This window comes from Oncorhynchus mykiss, chromosome 5, assembly GCF_057628025.1.
Source record: "Oncorhynchus mykiss isolate SJ-2025 chromosome 5, ASM5762802v1, whole genome shotgun sequence".
NCBI lineage: Eukaryota > Metazoa > Chordata > Actinopteri > Salmoniformes > Salmonidae > Oncorhynchus > Oncorhynchus mykiss.
Window position 1 is genome coordinate 97,885,658 of NC_143026.1, and position 22,117 is coordinate 97,907,774.

At 51.0% G+C, this 22,117-nt stretch overlaps 1 protein-coding gene across 1 annotated transcript in view; it reads left to right on the forward strand.

Moving 5' to 3' along the window:
* The window catches only part of traf3ip2l (TRAF3 interacting protein 2-like), an 87,565-nt gene that overhangs the window by 50,352 nt on the left and 15,096 nt on the right, over window positions 1-22,117 (forward strand). Inside the window, exon 9 of the mRNA XM_036979033.2 lies at window positions 357-431. Coding sequence (XP_036834928.2) covers window positions 357-431 — 75 coding nt within the window. The remainder of the gene's footprint in view (window positions 1-356; window positions 432-22,117) is intronic.

Genomic DNA, 22,117 nt, shown 5'->3' on the forward strand with positions numbered 1-22,117 from the left:
ATTATGACACGGTTATAACCATGTCATAACAGCTGTCTGGCATCAATGTGTGCGCAATTACAATGATAATTTAATTGACCATATCAATTTTCTTTTTTCTATAACAAACACACTGTTGACATGTAGATTATGGTGTAATTAAATGTTTTGCCTTGTGTGGTAGGTTTGGTGGCTTTTGACATTCTCATGTAGGTGTCATAACCAGCCATAGAATAACGGTCACAACAGGTGTCACAACAGGTCTGAATATGCCATGACAGTGTCATTAAAACAGCTTATGACATGTTATGTCATCATGATGTGGCTCTGACCGTGTCATAACGCTGGGTCACATGTTCTGTGTGTTTGTGCTGCAGCTGCAGAATGAGTTCATTCAGAACGGCAGTAAGAACTTCCGGTTCATCCCTATCCTGTTCCCTGGGGCTAGAAAGGTAAAATATATACATCTGTCTCTCTGCTGCTGTAGCTGCTTTATAGTCAACACAACATTACACTGCTGTCAATTTTTTTAATTATGACAAGTTAGCTAGCGCCGGTGACATGCCCGTGATACAGGTGCCCAGTAGGGAGCATGTTGATGGCCACATGCCCTTGATACAGGTGCCCAGTAGGGAGCATGTTGATGGCCACATGCCCGTCATACAGGTGCCCAGTAGGGAGCATGTTGATGGCCACATGCCCTTGATAGAGGTGCCCTGTAGGGAGTATGTTGATGGTGCAATGGTCGCCGGCTTATCGACTCATTGTGAATCCCAAACAGCCACGTAAAACGGTCTTGAGTGACAACAAATTAGCTGATTCGCTTTCCATGCACCCATTCCTTTCAACACACTCATTTACCCATACTCAAGTTCTCATATTGTCCTGCAGCTACCCATACTCCGGTCACCATATTGTCCTGCAGCTACCCATACTCAAGTCACCATATTGTCCTGCAGCTACCCATACTCAAGTCACCATATTGTCCTGCAGCTACCCATACTCCAGTCACCATATTGTCCTGCAGCTACCCATACTCCAGTCACCATATTGTCCTGCAGCTACCCATACTCCAGTCACCATATTGTCCTGCAGCTACCCATACCCCAGTCACCATATTGTCCTGAAGCTACCCATACTCCAGTCACCATATTGTCCTGCAGCTACCCATACTGAAGTCACCATATTGTCCTGCAGCTACCCATACTCCAGTCACTATATTGTCTTGCAGCTACCCATACTCCAGTCACCATATTGTCCTGCAGCTACCCATACTCCAGTCACCATATTGTCCTTCAGCTACCCATACTCCAGTCACCATATTATCCTGCAGCTACCCATTCTCCAGTCACCATATTGTCCTGCAGCTACCCATACTCCAGTCACCATATTGTCCTGCAGCTACCCATACTCCAGTCACCATACTGGGGGACAGCTACCCATACTCCAGTCAACATTTTGTCCTGCAGCTACCCATACTCCAGTCACCATAATGTCCTGAAGCTACCCATACTCCAGTCACCATATTGGGCCTCAGCTACCCATACTCCAGTCACCATATTGTCCTGCATCTACCCAAACTCCAGTCACCATATTGTCCTGCAGCTACCCATACTCCAGTCACCACATTGTCCTGCAGCTACCCATACTCCAGTCACCATATTGTCCTGCATCTACCCATATTCCAGTCACCATATTGTCCTGCAGCTACCCAAACTCAAGTCACCATATTGTCCTGCAGCTACCCATACTCCAGTCGTCATATTGTCCTGCAGCTACCCATACTCCAGTCACCACATTGTCCTGCAGCTACCCATACTCCAGTCACCATATTGTCCTGCATCTACCCATATTCCAGTCACCATATTGTCCTGCAGCTACCCAAACTCAAGTAACCATATTGTTCTGCAGCTAACCATACTCCAGTCACCATATTGGGGGACAGCTACCCATACTCCAGTCACCATATTGGGCTGCAGCTACCCATATTCCAGTCACCATATTGTCCTGCAGCTACCCAAACTCAAGTAACCATATTGTTCTGCAGCTAACCATACTCCAGTCACCATATTGGGGGACAGCTACCCATACTCCAGTCACCGTATTGGGCTGCAGCTACGCATACTCAAGTAACCATATTGTTCTGCAGCTAACCATACTCCAGTCACCATATTGGCCTGCAGCTACCCATACTTCAGTCACCATACTGGGCTGCAGCTACCCATACTACAGTCACCATATTGTCCTGCAACTACCCATACTCCAGTCACCGTATTGGGCTGCAGCTACGCATACTCAAGTAACCATATTGTTCTGCAGCTAACCATACTCCAGTCACCATATTGGCCTGCAGCTACCCATACTTCAGTCACCATACTGGGCTGCAGCTACCCATACTCCAGTCACCATATTGTCCTGCAGCTACCCATACTCCAGTCACCATATTGGGCTGCAGCTACCCATACTCAAGTCACCATATTGTCCTGCAGCTACCCATAATCAAGTCACCATATTGGACTGCAGCTACCCATACTAGAGTCGTCATATTGTCCTGCAGCTACCCATACTCAAGTCGTCATATTGTCCTGCAGCTACCCATACTCCAGTCACCATATTGTCCTGCACTTATCCATACTCAAGTCGTCATATTGTCCTGCAGCTACCCATACTCCAGTCACCATATTGGGGGACAGCTACCCATACTCAAGTCACCATATTGTCCTGCAGCTACCCATACTCAAGTCACCATATTGTCCTCCAGCTACCCATACTCCAGTCACCATACTGGGGGACAGCTACCCATACTCCAGTCACTATACTGGGGGACAGCTACCCATACTCCAGTCACCATACTGGGAGACAGCTACCCATACTCCAGTCACTATACTGGGGTACAGCTACCCATACTCCAGTCACCATACTGGGCTGCAGCTACCCATACTCCAGTCACCATATTGGGCTGCAGCTACCCATACTCCAGTCACCATATTGGGCTGCAGCTAGCCATACTCCAGTCACCATATTGGGCTGCAGCTACCCATACTCCAGTCACCATATTGTCCTGCAGCTACCCATACTCCTGTCACCATATTGTCCCGCAGCTACCCATACTCCAGTCACCATTTTGGCCTGCATCTACCCATACTCCATTCACCATACTGGGGGACAGCTACCCATACTCCAATCACCATACTGGGCTGCAGCTACCCATACTCAAGTCACCATATTGTCCTGCAGCTACCCATACTCAAGTCACCATATTGTCCTGCAGCTACCATACTCCAGTCACCATACTGGGGGACAGCTACCCATACTCCAGTCACCATACTGGGGGACAGCTACCCATACTCAAGTCACCATATTGTCCTGCAGCTACCCATACTCAAGTCACCATATTGTCCTGCAGCTACCCATACTCCAGTCACCATATTGTCCTGCAGCTACCCATACTCCAGTCACCATATTGGGCTGCAGCTACCCATACTCCAGTCACCATATTGGGCTGCAGCTACCCATACTCCAGTCATCATATTGTCCTGCAGCTACCCATACTCCTGTCACCATATTGTCCCGCAGCTACCCATACTCCAGTCACCATTTTGGGCTGCATCTACCCATACTCCAGTCACCATACTGGGGGACAGCTACCCATACTCCAGTCACCATACTGGGCTGCAGCTACCCATTCTTCAGTCACCATATTGGGGGACAGCTACTCATACTCAAGTCACCATTATTGTCCTGCAGCTACCCATACTCAAGTCACCATATTGTCCCGCAGCTACCCATACTCCAGTCACCATACTGGGGGACAGCTACCCATACTCCAGTCACCATACTGGGGGACAGCTACCCATACTCCAGTCACCATATTGGGCTGCAGCTACCCATACTCCAGTCACCATATTGTCCTGCAGCTACCCATACTCCAGTCACCATATTGGGCTGCAGCTACCCATACTCCAGTCACCATATTGTCCTGCAGCTACCCATACTCCTGTCACCATATTGTCCCGCAGCTACCCATACTCCAGTCACCATTTTGGGCTGCATCTACCCATACTCCAGTCACCATACTGGGGGACAGCTACCCATACTCCAATCACCATACTGGGCTGCAGCTACCCATACTCCATTCACCATACTGTGGGACAGCTACCCATACTCCAGTCTCCATACTGGGCTGCAGATACCCATACTCCAGTCACCATATTGTCCTGCAGTTACCCATACTCCAGTCACCATACTGGGGGACAGCTACCCATACTCCAGTCACCATACTGGGCTGCAGCTACCCATACTCCAGTCACCATATTGTCCTGCAGCTACCCATACTCCTGTCACCATATTGTCCCGCAGCTACCCATACTCCAGTCACAATACTGGGGGGCAGCTACCCATACTCAAGTCACCATATTGTCCTGCAGCTACCCATACTCAAGTCACCGTATTGTCCTGCAGCTACCCATGCTCAAGTCACCATATTGTCCTAAAGCTACCCATACTCAAGTCACCATATTGTCCTGCAGCTACCCATACTCCAGTCGCCATATCGGGCTGCAGCTACCCATACTCCAGTCACCATATTGTCCTGCAGCTACCCATACTCCAGTCACCATACTGGGGGACAGCTACACATACTCCAGTCACCATATTGGGCTGCATCTACCCATACTCCAGTCACCATACTGGGGGACAGCTACCCATACTCCAGTCACCATACTGGGCTGCAGCTACCCATACTCCAGTCACCATATTGTCCTGCAGCTACCCATACTCCAGTCACCATATTGGGCTGCAGCTACCCATACTCAAGTCACCATATTGTCCTGCAGCTACCCATACTCAAGTCGTCATGTTGTCCTGCAGCTACCCACACTCAAGTCGTCATATTGTCCTGCAGCTACCCATACTCCAGTCACCATAATGGGGGCCAGCTACCCATACTCCAGTCACCATATTGGGCTGCAGCTACCCATACTCCAGTCACCATATTGGGCTGCAGCTAGCCATACTCCAGTCACCATTTTGGGCTGCATCTACCCATACTCCAGTCACCATACTGGGGGACAGCTACCCATTCTCCAGTCACCATACTGGGCTGCAGCTACCCATTTTTCAGTCACCATATTGGGGGACAGCTACTCATACTCAAGTCACCATTATTGTCCTGCAGCTACCCATACTCAAGTCACCATATTGTCCCGCAGCTACCCATACTCCAGTCACCATACTGGGGGACAGCTACCCATACTCCAGTCACCATACTGGGGGACAGCTACCCATACTCCAGTCACCATATTGGGCTGCAGCTACCCATACTCCAGTCACCATATTGTCCTGCAGCTACCCATACTCCAGTCACCATATTGGGCTGCAGCTACCCATACTCCAGTCACCATATTGTCCTGCAGCTACCCATACTCCTGTCAACATATTGTCCCGCAGCTACCCATACTCCAGTCACCATTTTGGGCTGCAGTTACCCATACTCCAGTCACCATACTGGGGGACAGCTACCCATACTCCAGTCACCATACTGGGCTGCAGCTACCCATACTCCAGTCACCATATTGTCCTGCAGCTACCCATACTCCTGTCACCATATTGTCCCGCAGCTACCCATACTCCAGTCACAATACTGGGGGGCAGCTACCCATACTCAAGTCACCATATTGTCCTGCAGCTACCCATACTCAAGTCGCCGTATTGTCCTGCAGCTACCCATGCTCAAGTCACCATATTGTCCTAAAGCTACCCATACTCAAGTCACCATATTGTCCTGCAGCTACCCATACTCCAGTCGCCATATCGGGCTGCAGCTACCCATACTCCAGTCACCATATTGTCCTGCAGCTACCCATACTCCAGTCACCATATTGGGCTGCAGCTACCCATACTCCAGTCACCATATTGTCCTGCAGCTACCCATACTCCAGTCACCATTTTGGGCTGCATCTACCCATACTCCAGTCACCATACTGGGGGACAGCTACCCATACTCCATTCACCATACTGTGGGACAGCTACCCATACTCCAGTCTCCATACTGGGCTGCAGATACCCATACTCCAGTCACCATATTGTCCTGCAGTTACCCATACTCCAGTCACCATACTGGGGGAAAGCTACCCATACTCCAGTAACCATACTGGGGGACAGCTATCCATACTCCAGTCACCATACTGGGCTGCAGCTACCCATACTCCAGTCACAATACTTGGGGACAGCTACCCATACTCAAGTCACCATATTGTCCTGCAGCTACCCATACTCAAGTCACCATATTGTCCTGCAGCTACCCATACTCCAGTCACCATATTGGGCTGCAGCTACCCATACTCCAGTCACCATATTGTCCTGCAGCTACCCATACTCCAGTCACCATATTGGGCTGCAGCTACCCATACTCCAGTCACCATATTGTCCTGCAGCTACCCATACTCCTGTCAACATATTGTCCCGCAGCTACCCATACTCCAGTCACCATTTTGGGCTGCAGTTACCCATACTCCAGTCACCATACTGGGGGACAGCTACCCATACTCCAGTCACCATACTGGGCTGCAGCTACCCATACTCCAGTCACCATATTGTCCTGCAGCTACCCATACTCCTGTCACCATATTGTCCCGCAGCTACCCATACTCCAGTCACAATACTGGGGGGCAGCTACCCATACTCAAGTCACCATATTGTCCTGCAGCTACCCATACTCAAGTCGCCGTATTGTCCTGCAGCTACCCATGCTCAAGTCACCATATTGTCCTAAAGCTACCCATACTCAAGTCACCATATTGTCCTGCAGCTACCCATACTCCAGTCGCCATATCGGGCTGCAGCTACCCATACTCCAGTCACCATATTGTCCTGCAGCTACCCATACTCCAGTCACCATATTGGGCTGCAGCTACCCATACTCCAGTCACCATATTGTCCTGCAGCTACCCATACTCCAGTCACCATTTTGGGCTGCATCTACCCATACTCCAGTCACCATACTGGGGGACAGCTACCCATACTCCATTCACCATACTGTGGGACAGCTACCCATACTCCAGTCTCCATACTGGGCTGCAGATACCCATACTCCAGTCACCATATTGTCCTGCAGTTACCCATACTCCAGTCACCATACTGGGGGAAAGCTACCCATACTCCAGTAACCATACTGGGGGACAGCTATCCATACTCCAGTCACCATACTGGGCTGCAGCTACCCATACTCCAGTCACAATACTTGGGGACAGCTACCCATACTCAAGTCACCATATTGTCCTGCAGCTACCCATACTCAAGTCACCATATTGTCCTGCAGCTACCCATACTCAAGTCACCATATTGTCCTGCAGCTACCCATACTCCAGTCACCATACTGCGGGACAGCTACCCATACTCCTGTCACCATACTGGGGGACAGCTACACATACTCCAGTCACCATATTGGGCTGCATCTACCCATACTCCAGTCACCATACTGGGGGACAGCTACCCATACTCCAGTCACCATACTGGGCTGCAGCTACCCATACTCCAGTCACCATATTGTCCTGCAGCTACCCATACTCCAGTCACCATATTGGGCTGCAGCTACCCATACTCAAGTCACCATATTGTCCTGCAGCTACCCATACTCAAGTCGTCATGTTGTCCTGCAGCTACCCATACTCAAGTCGTCATATTGTCCTGCAGCTACCCATACTCCAGTCACCATAATGGGGGCCAGCTACCCATACTCCAGTCACCATATTGGGCTGCAGCTACCCATACTCCAGTCACCATATTGGGCTGCAGCTAGCCATACTCCAGTCACCATTTTGGGCTGCATCTACCCATACTCCAGTCACCATACTGGGGGACAGCTACCCATACTCCAGTCACCATACTGGGCTGCAGCTACCCATTCTTCAGTCACCATATTGGGGGACAGCTACTCATACTCACGTCACCATTATTGTCCTGCAGCTACCCATACTCAAGTCACCATATTGTCCCGCAGCTACCCATACTCCAGTCACCATACTGGGGGACAGCTACCCATACTCCAGTCACCATACTGGGGGACAGCTACCCATACTCCAGTCACCATATTGGGCTGCAGCTACCCATACTCCAGTCACCATATTGTCCTGCAGCTACCCATACTCCAGTCACCATATTGGGCTGCAGCTACCCATACTCCAGTCACCATATTGTCCTGCAGCTACCCATACTCCTGTCACCATATTGTCCCGCAGCTACCCATACTCCAGTCACCATTTTGGGCTGCATCTACCCATACTCCAGTCACCATACTGGGGGACAGCTACCCATACTCCAATCACCATACTGGGCTGCAGCTACCCATACTCCATTCACCATACTGTGGGACAGCTACCCATACTCCAGTCTCCATACTGGGCTGCAGATACCCATACTCCAGTCACCATATTGTCCTGCAGTTACCCATACTCCAGTCACCATACTGGGGGACAGCTACCCATACTCCAGTCACCATACTGGGCTGCAGCTACCCATACTCCAGTCACCATATTGTCCTGCAGCTACCCATACTCCTGTCACCATATTGTCCCGCAGCTACCCATACTCCAGTCACAATACTGGGGGGCAGCTACCCATACTCAAGTCACCATATTGTCCTGCAGCTACCCATACTCAAGTCACCGTATTGTCCTGCAGCTACCCATGCTCATGTCACCATATTGTCCTAAAGCTACCCATACTCAAGTCACCATATTGTCCTGCAGCTACCCATACTCCAGTCGCCATATCGGGCTGCAGCTACCCATACTCCAGTCACCATATTGTCCTGCAGCTACCCATACTCCAGTCACCATATTGGGCTGCAGCTACCCATACTCCAGTCACCATATTGTCCTGCAGCTACCCATACTCCAGTCACCATTTTGGGCTGCATCTACCCATACTCCAGTCACCATACTGGGGGACAGCTACCCATACTCCATTCACCATACTGTGGGACAGCTACCCATACTCCAGTCTCCATACTGGGCTGCAGATACCCATACTCCAGTCACCATATTGTCCTGCAGTTACCCATACTCCAGTCACCATACTGGGGGAAAGCTACCCATACTCCAGTCACCATACTGGGGACAGCTATCCATACTCCAGTCACCATACTGGGCTGCAGCTACCCATACTCCAGTCACAATACTTGGGGACAGCTACCCATACTCAAGTCACCATATTGTCCTGCAGCTACCCATACTCAAGTCACCATATTGTCCTGCAGCTACCCATACTCAAGTCACCATATTGTCCTGCAGCTACCCATACTCCAGTCACCATACTGCGGGACAGCTACCCATACTCCTGTCACCATACTGGGGGACAGCTACACATACTCCAGTCACCATATTGGGCTGCATCTACCCATACTCCAGTCACCATACTGGTGGACAGCTACCCATACTCCAGTCACCATACTGGGCTGCAGCTAACCATACTCCAGTCACCATATTGTCCTGCAGCTACCCATACTCCAGTCACCATATTGGGCTGCAGCTACCCATACTCAAGTCACCATATTGTCCTGCAGCTACCCATACTCAAGTCGTCATGTTGTCCTGCAGCTACCCATACTCAAGTCGTCATATTGTCCTGCAGCTACCCATACTCCAGTCACCATAATGGGGGCCAGCTACCCATACTCCAGTCACCATATTGGGCTGCAGCTACCCATACTCCAGTCACCATATTGGGCTGCAGCTAGCCATACTCCAGTCACCATTTTGGGCTGCATCTACCCACACTCCAGTCACCATACTGGGGGACAGCTACCCATACTCCAGTCACCATACTGGGCTGGCTACCCATTCTTCAGTCACCATATTGGGGGACAGCTACTCATACTCAAGTCACCATTATTGTCCTGCAGCTACCCATACTCAAGTCACCATATTGTCCCGCAGCTACCCATACTCCAGTCACCATACTGGGGGACAGCTACCCATACTCCAGTCACCATACTGGGGGACAGCTACCCATACTCCAGTCACCATATTGGGCTGCAGCTACCCATACTCCAGTCACCATATTGTCCTGCAGCTACCCATACTCCAGTCACCATATTGGGCTGCAGCTACCCATACTCCAGTCACCATATTGTCCTGCAGCTACCCATACTCCTGTCACCATATTGTCCCGCAGCTACCCATACTCCAGTCACCATTTTGGGCTGCATCTACCCATACTCCAGTCACCATACTGGGGGACAGCTACCCATACTCCAATCACCATACTGGGCTGCAGCTACCCATACTCCATTCACCATACTGTGGGACAGCTACCCATACTCCAGTCTCCATACTGGGCTGCAGATACCCATACTCCAGTCACCATATTGTCCTGCAGTTACCCATACTCCAGTCACCATACTGGGGGACAGCTACCCATACTCCAGTCACCATACTGGGCTGCAGCTACCCATACTCCAGTCACCATATTGTCCTGCAGCTACCCATACTCCTGTCACCATATTGTCCCGCAGCTACCCATACTCCAGTCACAATACTGGGGGGCAGCTACCCATACTCAAGTCACCATATTGTCCTGCAGCTACCCATACTCAAGTCACCGTATTGTCCTGCAGCTACCCATGCTCATGTCACCATATTGTCCTAAAGCTACCCATACTCAAGTCACCATATTGTCCTGCAGCTACCCATACTCCAGTCGCCATATCGGGCTGCAGCTACCCATACTCCAGTCACCATATTGTCCTGCAGCTACCCATACTCCAGTCACCATATTGGGCTGCAGCTACCCATACTCCAGTCACCATATTGTCCTGCAGCTACCCATACTCCAGTCACCATTTTGGGCTGCATCTACCCATACTCCAGTCACCATACTGGGGGACAGCTACCCATACTCCATTCACCATACTGTGGGACAGCTACCCATACTCCAGTCTCCATACTGGGCTGCAGATACCCATACTCCAGTCACCATATTGTCCTGCAGTTACCCATACTCCAGTCACCATACTGGGGGAAAGCTACCCATACTCCAGTAACCATACTGGGGGACAGCTATCCATACTCCAGTCACCATACTGGGCTGCAGCTACCCATACTCCAGTCACAATACTTGGGGACAGCTACCCATACTCAAGTCACCATATTGTCCTGCAGCTACCCATACTCAAGTCACCATATTGTCCTGCAGCTACCCATACTCAAGTCACCATATTGTCCTGCAGCTACCCATACTCCAGTCACCATACTGCGGGACAGCTACCCATACTCCTGTCACCATACTGGGGGACAGCTACACATACTCCAGTCACCATATTGGGCTGCATCTACCCATACTCCAGTCACCATACTGGGGGACAGCTACCCATACTCCAGTCACCATACTGGGCTGCAGCTACCCATACTCCAGTCACCATATTGTCCTGCAGCTACCCATACTCCAGTCACCATATTGGGCTGCAGCTACCCATACTCAAGTCACCATATTGTCCTGCAGCTACCCATACTCAAGTCGTCATGTTGTCCTGCAGCTACCCATACTCAAGTCGTCATATTGTCCTGCAGCTACCCATACTCCAGTCACCATAATGGGGGCCAGCTACCCATACTCCAGTCACCATATTGGGCTGCAGCTACCCATACTCCAGTCACCATATTGGGCTGCAGCTAGCCATACTCCAGTCACCATTTTGGGCTGCATCTACCCATACTCCAGTCACCATACTGGGGGACAGCTACCCATACTCCAGTCACCATACTGGGCTGCAGCTACCCATTCTTCAGTCACCATATTGGGGGACAGCTACTCATACTCACGTCACCATTATTGTCCTGCAGCTACCCATACTCAAGTCACCATATTGTCCCGCAGCTACCCATACTCCAGTCACCATACTGGGGGACAGCTACCCATACTCCAGTCACCATACTGGGGGACAGCTACCCATACTCCAGTCACCATATTGGGCTGCAGCTACCCATACTCCAGTCACCATATTGTCCTGCAGCTACCCATACTCCAGTCACCATATTGGGCTGCAGCTACCCATACTCCAGTCACCATATTGTCCTGCAGCTACCCATACTCCTGTCACCATATTGTCCCGCAGCTACCCATACTCCAGTCACCATTTTGGGCTGCATCTACCCATACTCCAGTCACCATACTGGGGGACAGCTACCCATACTCCAATCACCATACTGGGCTGCAGCTACCCATACTCCATTCACCATACTGTGGGACAGCTACCCATACTCCAGTCTCCATACTGGGCTGCAGATACCCATACTCCAGTCACCATATTGTCCTGCAGTTACCCATACTCCAGTCACCATACTGGGGGACAGCTACCCATACTCCAGTCACCATACTGGGCTGCAGCTACCCATACTCCAGTCACCATATTGTCCTGCAGCTACCCATACTCCTGTCACCATATTGTCCCGCAGCTACCCATACTCCAGTCACAATACTGGGGGGCAGCTACCCATACTCAAGTCACCATATTGTCCTGCAGCTACCCATACTCAAGTCACCGTATTGTCCTGCAGCTACCCATGCTCAAGTCACCATATTGTCCTAAAGCTACCCATACTCAAGTCACCATATTGTCCTGCAGCTACCCATACTCCAGTCGCCATATCGGGCTGCAGCTACCCATACTCCAGTCACCATATTGTCCTGCAGCTACCCATACTCCAGTCACCATATTGGGCTGCAGCTACCCATACTCCAGTCACCATATTGTCCTGCAGCTACCCATACTCCAGTCACCATTTTGGGCTGCATCTACCCATACTCCAGTCACCATACTGGGGGACAGCTACCCATACTCCATTCACCATACTGTGGGACAGCTACCCATACTCCAGTCTCCATACTGGGCTGCAGATACCCATACTCCAGTCACCATATTGTCCTGCAGTTACCCATACTCCAGTCACCATACTGGGGGAAAGCTACCCATACTCCAGTCACCATACTGGGGACAGCTATCCATACTCCAGTCACCATACTGGGCTGCAGCTACCCATACTCCAGTCACAATACTTGGGGACAGCTACCCATACTCAAGTCACCATATTGTCCTGCAGCTACCCATACTCAAGTCACCATATTGTCCTGCAGCTACCCATACTCAAGTCACCATATTGTCCTGCAGCTACCCATACTCCAGTCACCATACTGCGGGACAGCTACCCATACTCCTGTCACCATACTGGGGGACAGCTACACATACTCCAGTCACCATATTGGGCTGCATCTACCCATACTCCAGTCACCATACTGGGGGACAGCTACCCATACTCCAGTCACCATACTGGGCTGCAGCTAACCATACTCCAGTCACCATATTGTCCTGCAGCTACCCATACTCCAGTCACCATATTGGGCTGCAGCTACCCATACTCAAGTCACCATATTGTCCTGCAGCTACCCATACTCAAGTCGTCATGTTGTCCTGCAGCTACCCATACTCAAGTCGTCATATTGTCCTGCAGCTACCCATACTCCAGTCACCATAATGGGGGCCAGCTACCCATACTCCAGTCACCATATTGGGCTGCAGCTACCCATACTCCAGTCACCATATTGGGCTGCAGCTAGCCATACTCCAGTCACCATTTTGGGCTGCATCTACCCACACTCCAGTCACCATACTGGGGGACAGCTACCCATACTCCAGTCACCATACTGGGCTGGCTACCCATTCTTCAGTCACCATATTGGGGGACAGCTACTCATACTCAAGTCACCATTATTGTCCTGCAGCTACCCATACTCAAGTCACCATATTGTCCCGCAGCTACCCATACTCCAGTCACCATACTGGGGGACAGCTACCCATACTCCAGTCACCATACTGGGGGACAGCTACCCATACTCCAGTCACCATATTGGGCTGCAGCTACCCATACTCCAGTCACCATATTGTCCTGCAGCTACCCATACTCCAGTCACCATATTGGGCTGCAGCTACCCATACTCCAGTCACCATATTGTCCTGCAGCTACCCATACTCCTGTCACCATATTGTCCCGCAGCTACCCATACTCCAGTCACCATTTTGGGCTGCATCTACCCATACTCCAGTCACCATACTGGGGGACAGCTACCCATACTCCAATCACCATACTGGGCTGCAGCTACCCATACTCCATTCACCATACTGTGGGACAGCTACCCATACTCCAGTCTCCATACTGGGCTGCAGATACCCATACTCCAGTCACCATATTGTCCTGCAGTTACCCATACTCCAGTCACCATACTGGGGGACAGCTACCCATACTCCAGTCACCATACTGGGCTGCAGCTACCCATACTCCAGTCACCATATTGTCCTGCAGCTACCCATACTCCTGTCACCATATTGTCCCGCAGCTACCCATACTCCAGTCACAATACTGGGGGGCAGCTACCCATACTCAAGTCACCATATTGTCCTGCAGCTACCCATACTCAAGTCACCGTATTGTCCTGCAGCTACCCATGCTCATGTCACCATATTGTCCTAAAGCTACCCATACTCAAGTCACCATATTGTCCTGCAGCTACCCATACTCCAGTCGCCATATCGGGCTGCAGCTACCCATACTCCAGTCACCATATTGTCCTGCAGCTACCCATACTCCAGTCACCATATTGGGCTGCAGCTACCCATACTCCAGTCACCATATTGTCCTGCAGCTACCCATACTCCAGTCACCATTTTGGGCTGCATCTACCCATACTCCAGTCACCATACTGGGGGACAGCTACCCATACTCCATTCACCATACTGTGGGACAGCTACCCATACTCCAGTCTCCATACTGGGCTGCAGATACCCATACTCCAGTCACCATATTGTCCTGCAGTTACCCATACTCCAGTCACCATACTGGGGGAAAGCTACCCATACTCCAGTAACCATACTGGGGGACAGCTATCCATACTCCAGTCACCATACTGGGCTGCAGCTACCCATACTCCAGTCACAATACTTGGGGACAGCTACCCATACTCAAGTCACCATATTGTCCTGCAGCTACCCATACTCAAGTCACCATATTGTCCTGCAGCTACCCATACTCAAGTCACCATATTGTCCTGCAGCTACCCATACTCCAGTCACCATACTGCGGGACAGCTACCCATACTCCTGTCACCATACTGGGGGACAGCTACACATACTCCAGTCACCATATTGGGCTGCATCTACCCATACTCCAGTCACCATACTGGGGGACAGCTACCCATACTCCAGTCACCATACTGGGCTGCAGCTACCCATACTCCAGTCACCATATTGTCCTGCAGCTACCCATACTCCAGTCACCATATTGGGCTGCAGCTACCCATACTCAAGTCACCATATTGTCCTGCAGCTACCCATACTCAAGTCGTCATGTTGTCCTGCAGCTACCCATACTCAAGTCGTCATATTGTCCTGCAGCTACCCATACTCCAGTCACCATAATGGGGGCCAGCTACCCATACTCCAGTCACCATATTGGGCTGCAGCTACCCATACTCCAGTCACCATATTGGGCTGCAGCTAGCCATACTCCAGTCACCATTTTGGGCTGCATCTACCCATACTCCAGTCACCATACTGGGGGACAGCTACCCATACTCCAGTCACCATACTGGGCTGCAGCTACCCATTCTTCAGTCACCATATTGGGGGACAGCTACTCATACTCACGTCACCATTATTGTCCTGCAGCTACCCATACTCAAGTCACCATATTGTCCCGCAGCTACCCATACTCCAGTCACCATACTGGGGGACAGCTACCCATACTCCAGTCACCATACTGGGGGACAGCTACCCATACTCCAGTCACCATATTGGGCTGCAGCTACCCATACTCCAGTCACCATATTGTCCTGCAGCTACCCATACTCCAGTCACCATATTGGGCTGCAGCTACCCATACTCCAGTCACCATATTGTCCTGCAGCTACCCATACTCCTGTCACCATATTGTCCCGCAGCTACCCATACTCCAGTCACCATTTTGGGCTGCATCTACCCATACTCCAGTCATCATACTGGGGGACAGCTACCCATACTCCAATCACCATACTGGGCTGCAGCTACCCATACTCCATTCACCATACTGTGGGACAGCTACCCATACTCCAGTCTCCATACTGGGCTGCAGATACCCATACTCCAGTCACCATATTGTCCTGCAGTTACCCATACTCCAGTCACCATACTGGGGGACAGCTACCCATACTCCAGTCACCATACTGGGCTGCAGCTACCCATACTCCAGTCACCATATTGTCCTGCAGCTACCCATACTCCTGTCACCATATTGTCCCGCAGCTACCCATACTCCAGTCACAATACTGGGGGGCAGCTACCCATACTCAAGTCACCATATTGTCCTGCAGCTACCCATACTCAAGTCACCGTATTGTCCTGCAGCTACCCATGCTCATGTCACCATATTGTCCTAAAGCTACCCATACTCAAGTCACCATATTGTCCTGCAGCTACCCATACTCCAGTCGCCATATCGGGCTGCAGCTACCCATACTCCAGTCACCATATTGTCCTGCAGCTACCCATACTCCAGTCACCATATTGGGCTGCAGCTACCCATACTCCAGTCACCATATTGTCCTGCAGCTACCCATACTCCAGTCACCATTTTGGGCTGCATCTACCCATACTCCAGTCACCATACTGGGGGACAGCTACCCATACTCCATTCACCATACTGTGGGACAGCTACCCATACTCCAGTCTCCATACTGGGCTGCAGATACCCATACTCCAGTCACCATATTGTCCTGCAGTTACCCATACTCCAGTCACCATACTGGGGGAAAGCTACCCATACTCCAGTCACCATACTGGGGACAGCTATCCATACTCCAGTCACCATACTGGGCTGCAGCTACCCATACTCCAGTCACAATACTTGGGGACAGCTACCCATACTCAAGTCACCATATTGTCCTGCAGCTACCCATACTCAAGTCACCATATTGTCCTGCAGCTACCCATACTCAAGTCACCATATTGTCCTGCAGCTACCCATACTCCAGTCACCATACTGCGGGACAGCTACCCATACTCCTGTCACCATACTGGGGGACAGCTACACATACTCCAGTCACCATATTGGGCTGCATCTACCCATACTCCAGTCACCATACTGGGGGACAGCTACCCATACTCCAGTCACCATACTGGGCTGCAGCTAACCATACTCCAGTCACCATATTGTCCTGCAGCTACCCATACTCCAGTCACCATATTGGGCTGCAGCTACCCATACTCAAGTCACCATATTGTCCTGCAGCTACCCATACTCAAGTCGTCATGTTGTCCTGCAGCTACCCATACTCAAGTCGTCATATTGTCCTGCAGCTACCCATACTCCAGTCACCATAATGGGGGCCAGCTACCCATACTCCAGTCACCATATTGGGCTGCAGCTACCCATACTCCAGTCACCATATTGGGCTGCAGCTAGCCATACTCCAGTCACCATTTTGGGCTGCATCTACCCATACTCCAGTCACCATACTGGGGGACAGCTACCCATACTCCAGTCACCATACTGGGCTGGCTACCCATTCTTCAGTCACCATATTGGGGGACAGCTACTCATACTCAAGTCACCATTATTGTCCTGCAGCTACCCATACTCAAGTCACCATATTGTCCCGCAGCTACCCATACTCCAGTCACCATACTGGGGGACAGCTACCCATACTCCAGTCACCATACTGGGGGACAGCTACCCATACTCCAGTCACCATATTGGGCTGCAGCTACCCATACTCCAGTCACCATATTGTCCTGCAGCTACCCATACTCCAGTCACCATATTGGGCTGCAGCTACCCATACTCCAGTCACCATATTGTCCTGCAGCTACCCATACTCCTGTCACCATATTGTCCCGCAGCTACCCATACTCCAGTCACCATTTTGGGCTGCATCTACCCATACTCCAGTCACCATACTGGGGGACAGCTACCCATACTCCAATCACCATACTGGGCTGCAGCTACCCATACTCCATTCACCATACTGTGGGACAGCTACCCATACTCCAGTCTCCATACTGGGCTGCAGATACCCATACTCCAGTCACCATATTGTCCTGCAGTTACCCATACTCCAGTCACCATACTGGGGGACAGCTACCCATACTCCAGTCACCATACTGGGCTGCAGCTACCCATACTCCAGTCACCATATTGTCCTGCAGCTACCCATACTCCTGTCACCATATTGTCCCGCAGCTACCCATACTCCAGTCACAATACTGGGGGGCAGCTACCCATACTCAAGTCACCATATTGTCCTGCAGCTACCCATACTCAAGTCACCGTATTGTCCTGCAGCTACCCATGCTCATGTCACCATATTGTCCTAAAGCTACCCATACTCAAGTCACCATATTGTCCTGCAGCTACCCATACTCCAGTCGCCATATCGGGCTGCAGCTACCCATACTCCAGTCACCATATTGTCCTGCAGCTACCCATACTCCAGTCACCATATTGGGCTGCAGCTACCCATACTCCAGTCACCATATTGTCCTGCAGCTACCCATACTCCAGTCACCATTTTGGGCTGCATCTACCCATACTCCAGTCACCATACTGGGGGACAGCTACCCATACTCCATTCACCATACTGTGGGACAGCTACCCATACTCCAGTCTCCATACTGGGCTGCAGATACCCATACTCCAGTCACCATATTGTCCTGCAGTTACCCATACTCCAGTCACCATACTGGGGGAAAGCTACCCATACTCCAGTCACCATACTGGGGGACAGCTATCCATACTCCAGTCACCATACTGGGCTGCAGCTACCCATACTCCAGTCACAATACTTGGGGACAGCTACCCATACTCAAGTCACCATATTGTCCTGCAGCTACCCATACTCAAGTCACCATATTGTCCTGCAGCTACCCATACTCAAGTCACCATATTGTCCTGCAGCTACCCATACTCCAGTCACCATACTGCGGGACAGCTACCCATACTCCTGTCACCATACTGGGGGACAGCTACACATACTCCAGTCACCATATTGGGCTGCATCTACCCATACTCCAGTCACCATACTGGGGGACAGCTACCCATACTCCAGTCACCATACTGGGCTGCAGCTAACCATACTCCAGTCACCATATTGTCCTGCAGCTACCCATACTCCAGTCACCATATTGGGCTGCAGCTACCCATACTCAAGTCACCATATTGTCCTGCAGCTACCCATACTCAAGTCGTCATGTTGTCCTGCAGCTACCCATACTCAAGTCGTCATATTGTCCTGCAGCTACCCATACTCCAGTCACCATAATGGGGGCCAGCTACCCATACTCCAGTCACCATATTGGGCTGCAGCTACCCATACTCCAGTCACAATATTGGGCTGCAGCTAGCCATACTCCAGTCACCATATTGGGCTGCAGCTACCCATACTCCAGTCACCATATTGTCCTGCAGCTACCCATACTCCTGTCACCATATTGTCCCGCAGCTACCCATACTCCAGTCACCATTTTGGGCTGCATCTACCCATACTCCAGTCACCATACTGGGGGACAGCTACCCATACTCCAATCACCATACTGGGCTGCAGCTACCCATACTCCATTCACCATACTGTGGGACAGCTACCCATACTCCAGTCTCCATACTGGGCTGCAGATACCCATACTCCAGTCACCATATTGTCCTGCAGTTACCCATACTCCAGTCACCATACTGGGGGACAGCTACCCATACTCCAGTCACCATACTGGGCTGCAGCTACCCATACTCCAGTCACCATATTGTCCTGCAGCTACCCATACTCCTGTCACCATATTGTCCCGCAGCTACCCATACTCCAGTCACAATACTGGGGGGCAGCTACCCATACTCAAGTCACCATATTGTCCTGCAGCTACCCATACTCAAGTCACCGTATTGTCCTGCAGCTACCCATGCTCATGTCACCATATTGTCCTAAAGCTACCCATACTCAAGTCACCATATTGTCCTGCAGCTACCCATACTCCAGTCGCCATATCGGGCTGCAGCTACCCATACTCCAGTCACCATATTGTCCTGCAGCTACCCATACTCCAGTCACCATATTGGGCTGCAGCTACCCATACTCCAGTCACCATATTGTCCTGCAGCTACCCATACTCCAGTCACCATTTTGGGCTGCATCTACCCATACTCCAGTCACCATACTGGGGGACAGCTACCCATACTCCATTCACCATACTGTGGGACAGCTACCCATACTCCAGTCTCCATACTGGGCTGCAGATACCCATACTCCAGTCACCATATTGTCCTGCAGTTACCCATACTCCAGTCACCATACTGGGGGAAAGCTACCCATACTCCAGTCACCATACTGGGGACAGCTATCCATACTCCAGTCACCATACTGGGCTGCAGCTACCCATACTCCAGTCACAATACTTGGGGACAGCTACCCATACTCAAGTCACCATATTGTCCTGCAGCTACCCATACTCAAGTCACCATATTGTCCTGCAGCTACCCATACTCAAGTCACCATATTGTCCTGCAGCTACCCATACTCCAGTCACCATACTGCGGGACAGCTACCCATACTCCTGTCACCATACTGGGGGACAGCTACACATACTCCAGTCACCATATTGGGCTGCATCTACCCATACTCCAGTCACCATACTGGGGGACAGCTACCCATACTCCAGTCACCATACTGGGCTGCAGCTACCCATACTCCAGTCACCATATTGTCCTGCAGCTACCCATACTCCAGTCACCATATTGGGCTGCAGCTACCCATACTCAAGTCACCATATTGTCCTGCAGCTACCCATACTCAAGTCGTCATGTTGTCCTGCAGCTACCCAAACTCAAGTCGTCATATTGTCCTGCAGCTACCCATACTCCAGTCACCATAATGGGGGCCAGCTACCCATACTCCAGTCACCATATTGGGCTGCAGCTACCCATACTCCAGTCACAATATTGGGCTGCAGCTAGCCATACTCCAGTCACCATATTGGGCTGCAGCTACCCATACTCCAGTCACCATATTGTCCTGCAGCTACCCATACTCCTGTCACCATATTGTCCCGCAGCTACCCATACTCCAGTCACCATTTTGGGCTGCATCTACCCATACTCCAGTCACCATACTGGGGGACAGCTACCCATACTCCAATCACCATACTGGGCTGCAGCTACCCATACTCCATTCACCATACTGTGGGACAGCTACCCATACTCCAGTCTCCATACTGGGCTGCAGATACCCATACTCCAGTCACCATATTGTCCTGCAGTTACCCATACTCCAGTCACCATACTGGGGGACAGCTACCCATACTCCAGTCACCATACTGGGCTGCAGCTACCCATACTCCAGTCACCATATTGTCCTGCAGCTACCCATACTCCTGTCACCATATTGTCCCGCAGCTACCCATACTCCAGTCACAATACTGGGGGGCAGCTACCCATACTCAAGTCACCATATTGTCCTGCAGCTACCCATACTCAAGTCACCGTATTGTCCTGCAGCTACCCATGCTCATGTCACCATATTGTCCTAAAGCTACCCATACTCAAGTCACCATATTGTCCTGCAGCTACCCATACTCCAGTCGCCATATCGGGCTGCAGCTACCCATACTCCAGTCACCATATTGTCCTGCAGCTACCCATACTCCAGTCACCATATTGGGCTGCAGCTACCCATACTCCAGTCACCATATTGTCCTGCAGCTACCCATACTCCAGTCACCATTTTGGGCTGCATCTACCCATACTCCAGTCACCATACTGGGGGACAGCTACCCATACTCCATTCACCATACTGTGGGACAGCTACCCATACTCCAGTCTCCATACTGGGCTGCAGATACCCATACTCCAGTCACCATATTGTCCTGCAGTTACCCATACTCCAGTCACCATACTGGGGGAAAGCTACCCATACTCCAGTCACCATACTGGGGACAGCTATCCATACTCCAGTCACCATACTGGGCTGCAGCTACCCATACTCCAGTCACAATACTTGGGGACAGCTACCCATACTCAAGTCACCATATTGTCCTGCAGCTACCCATACTCAAGTCACCATATTGTCCTGCAGC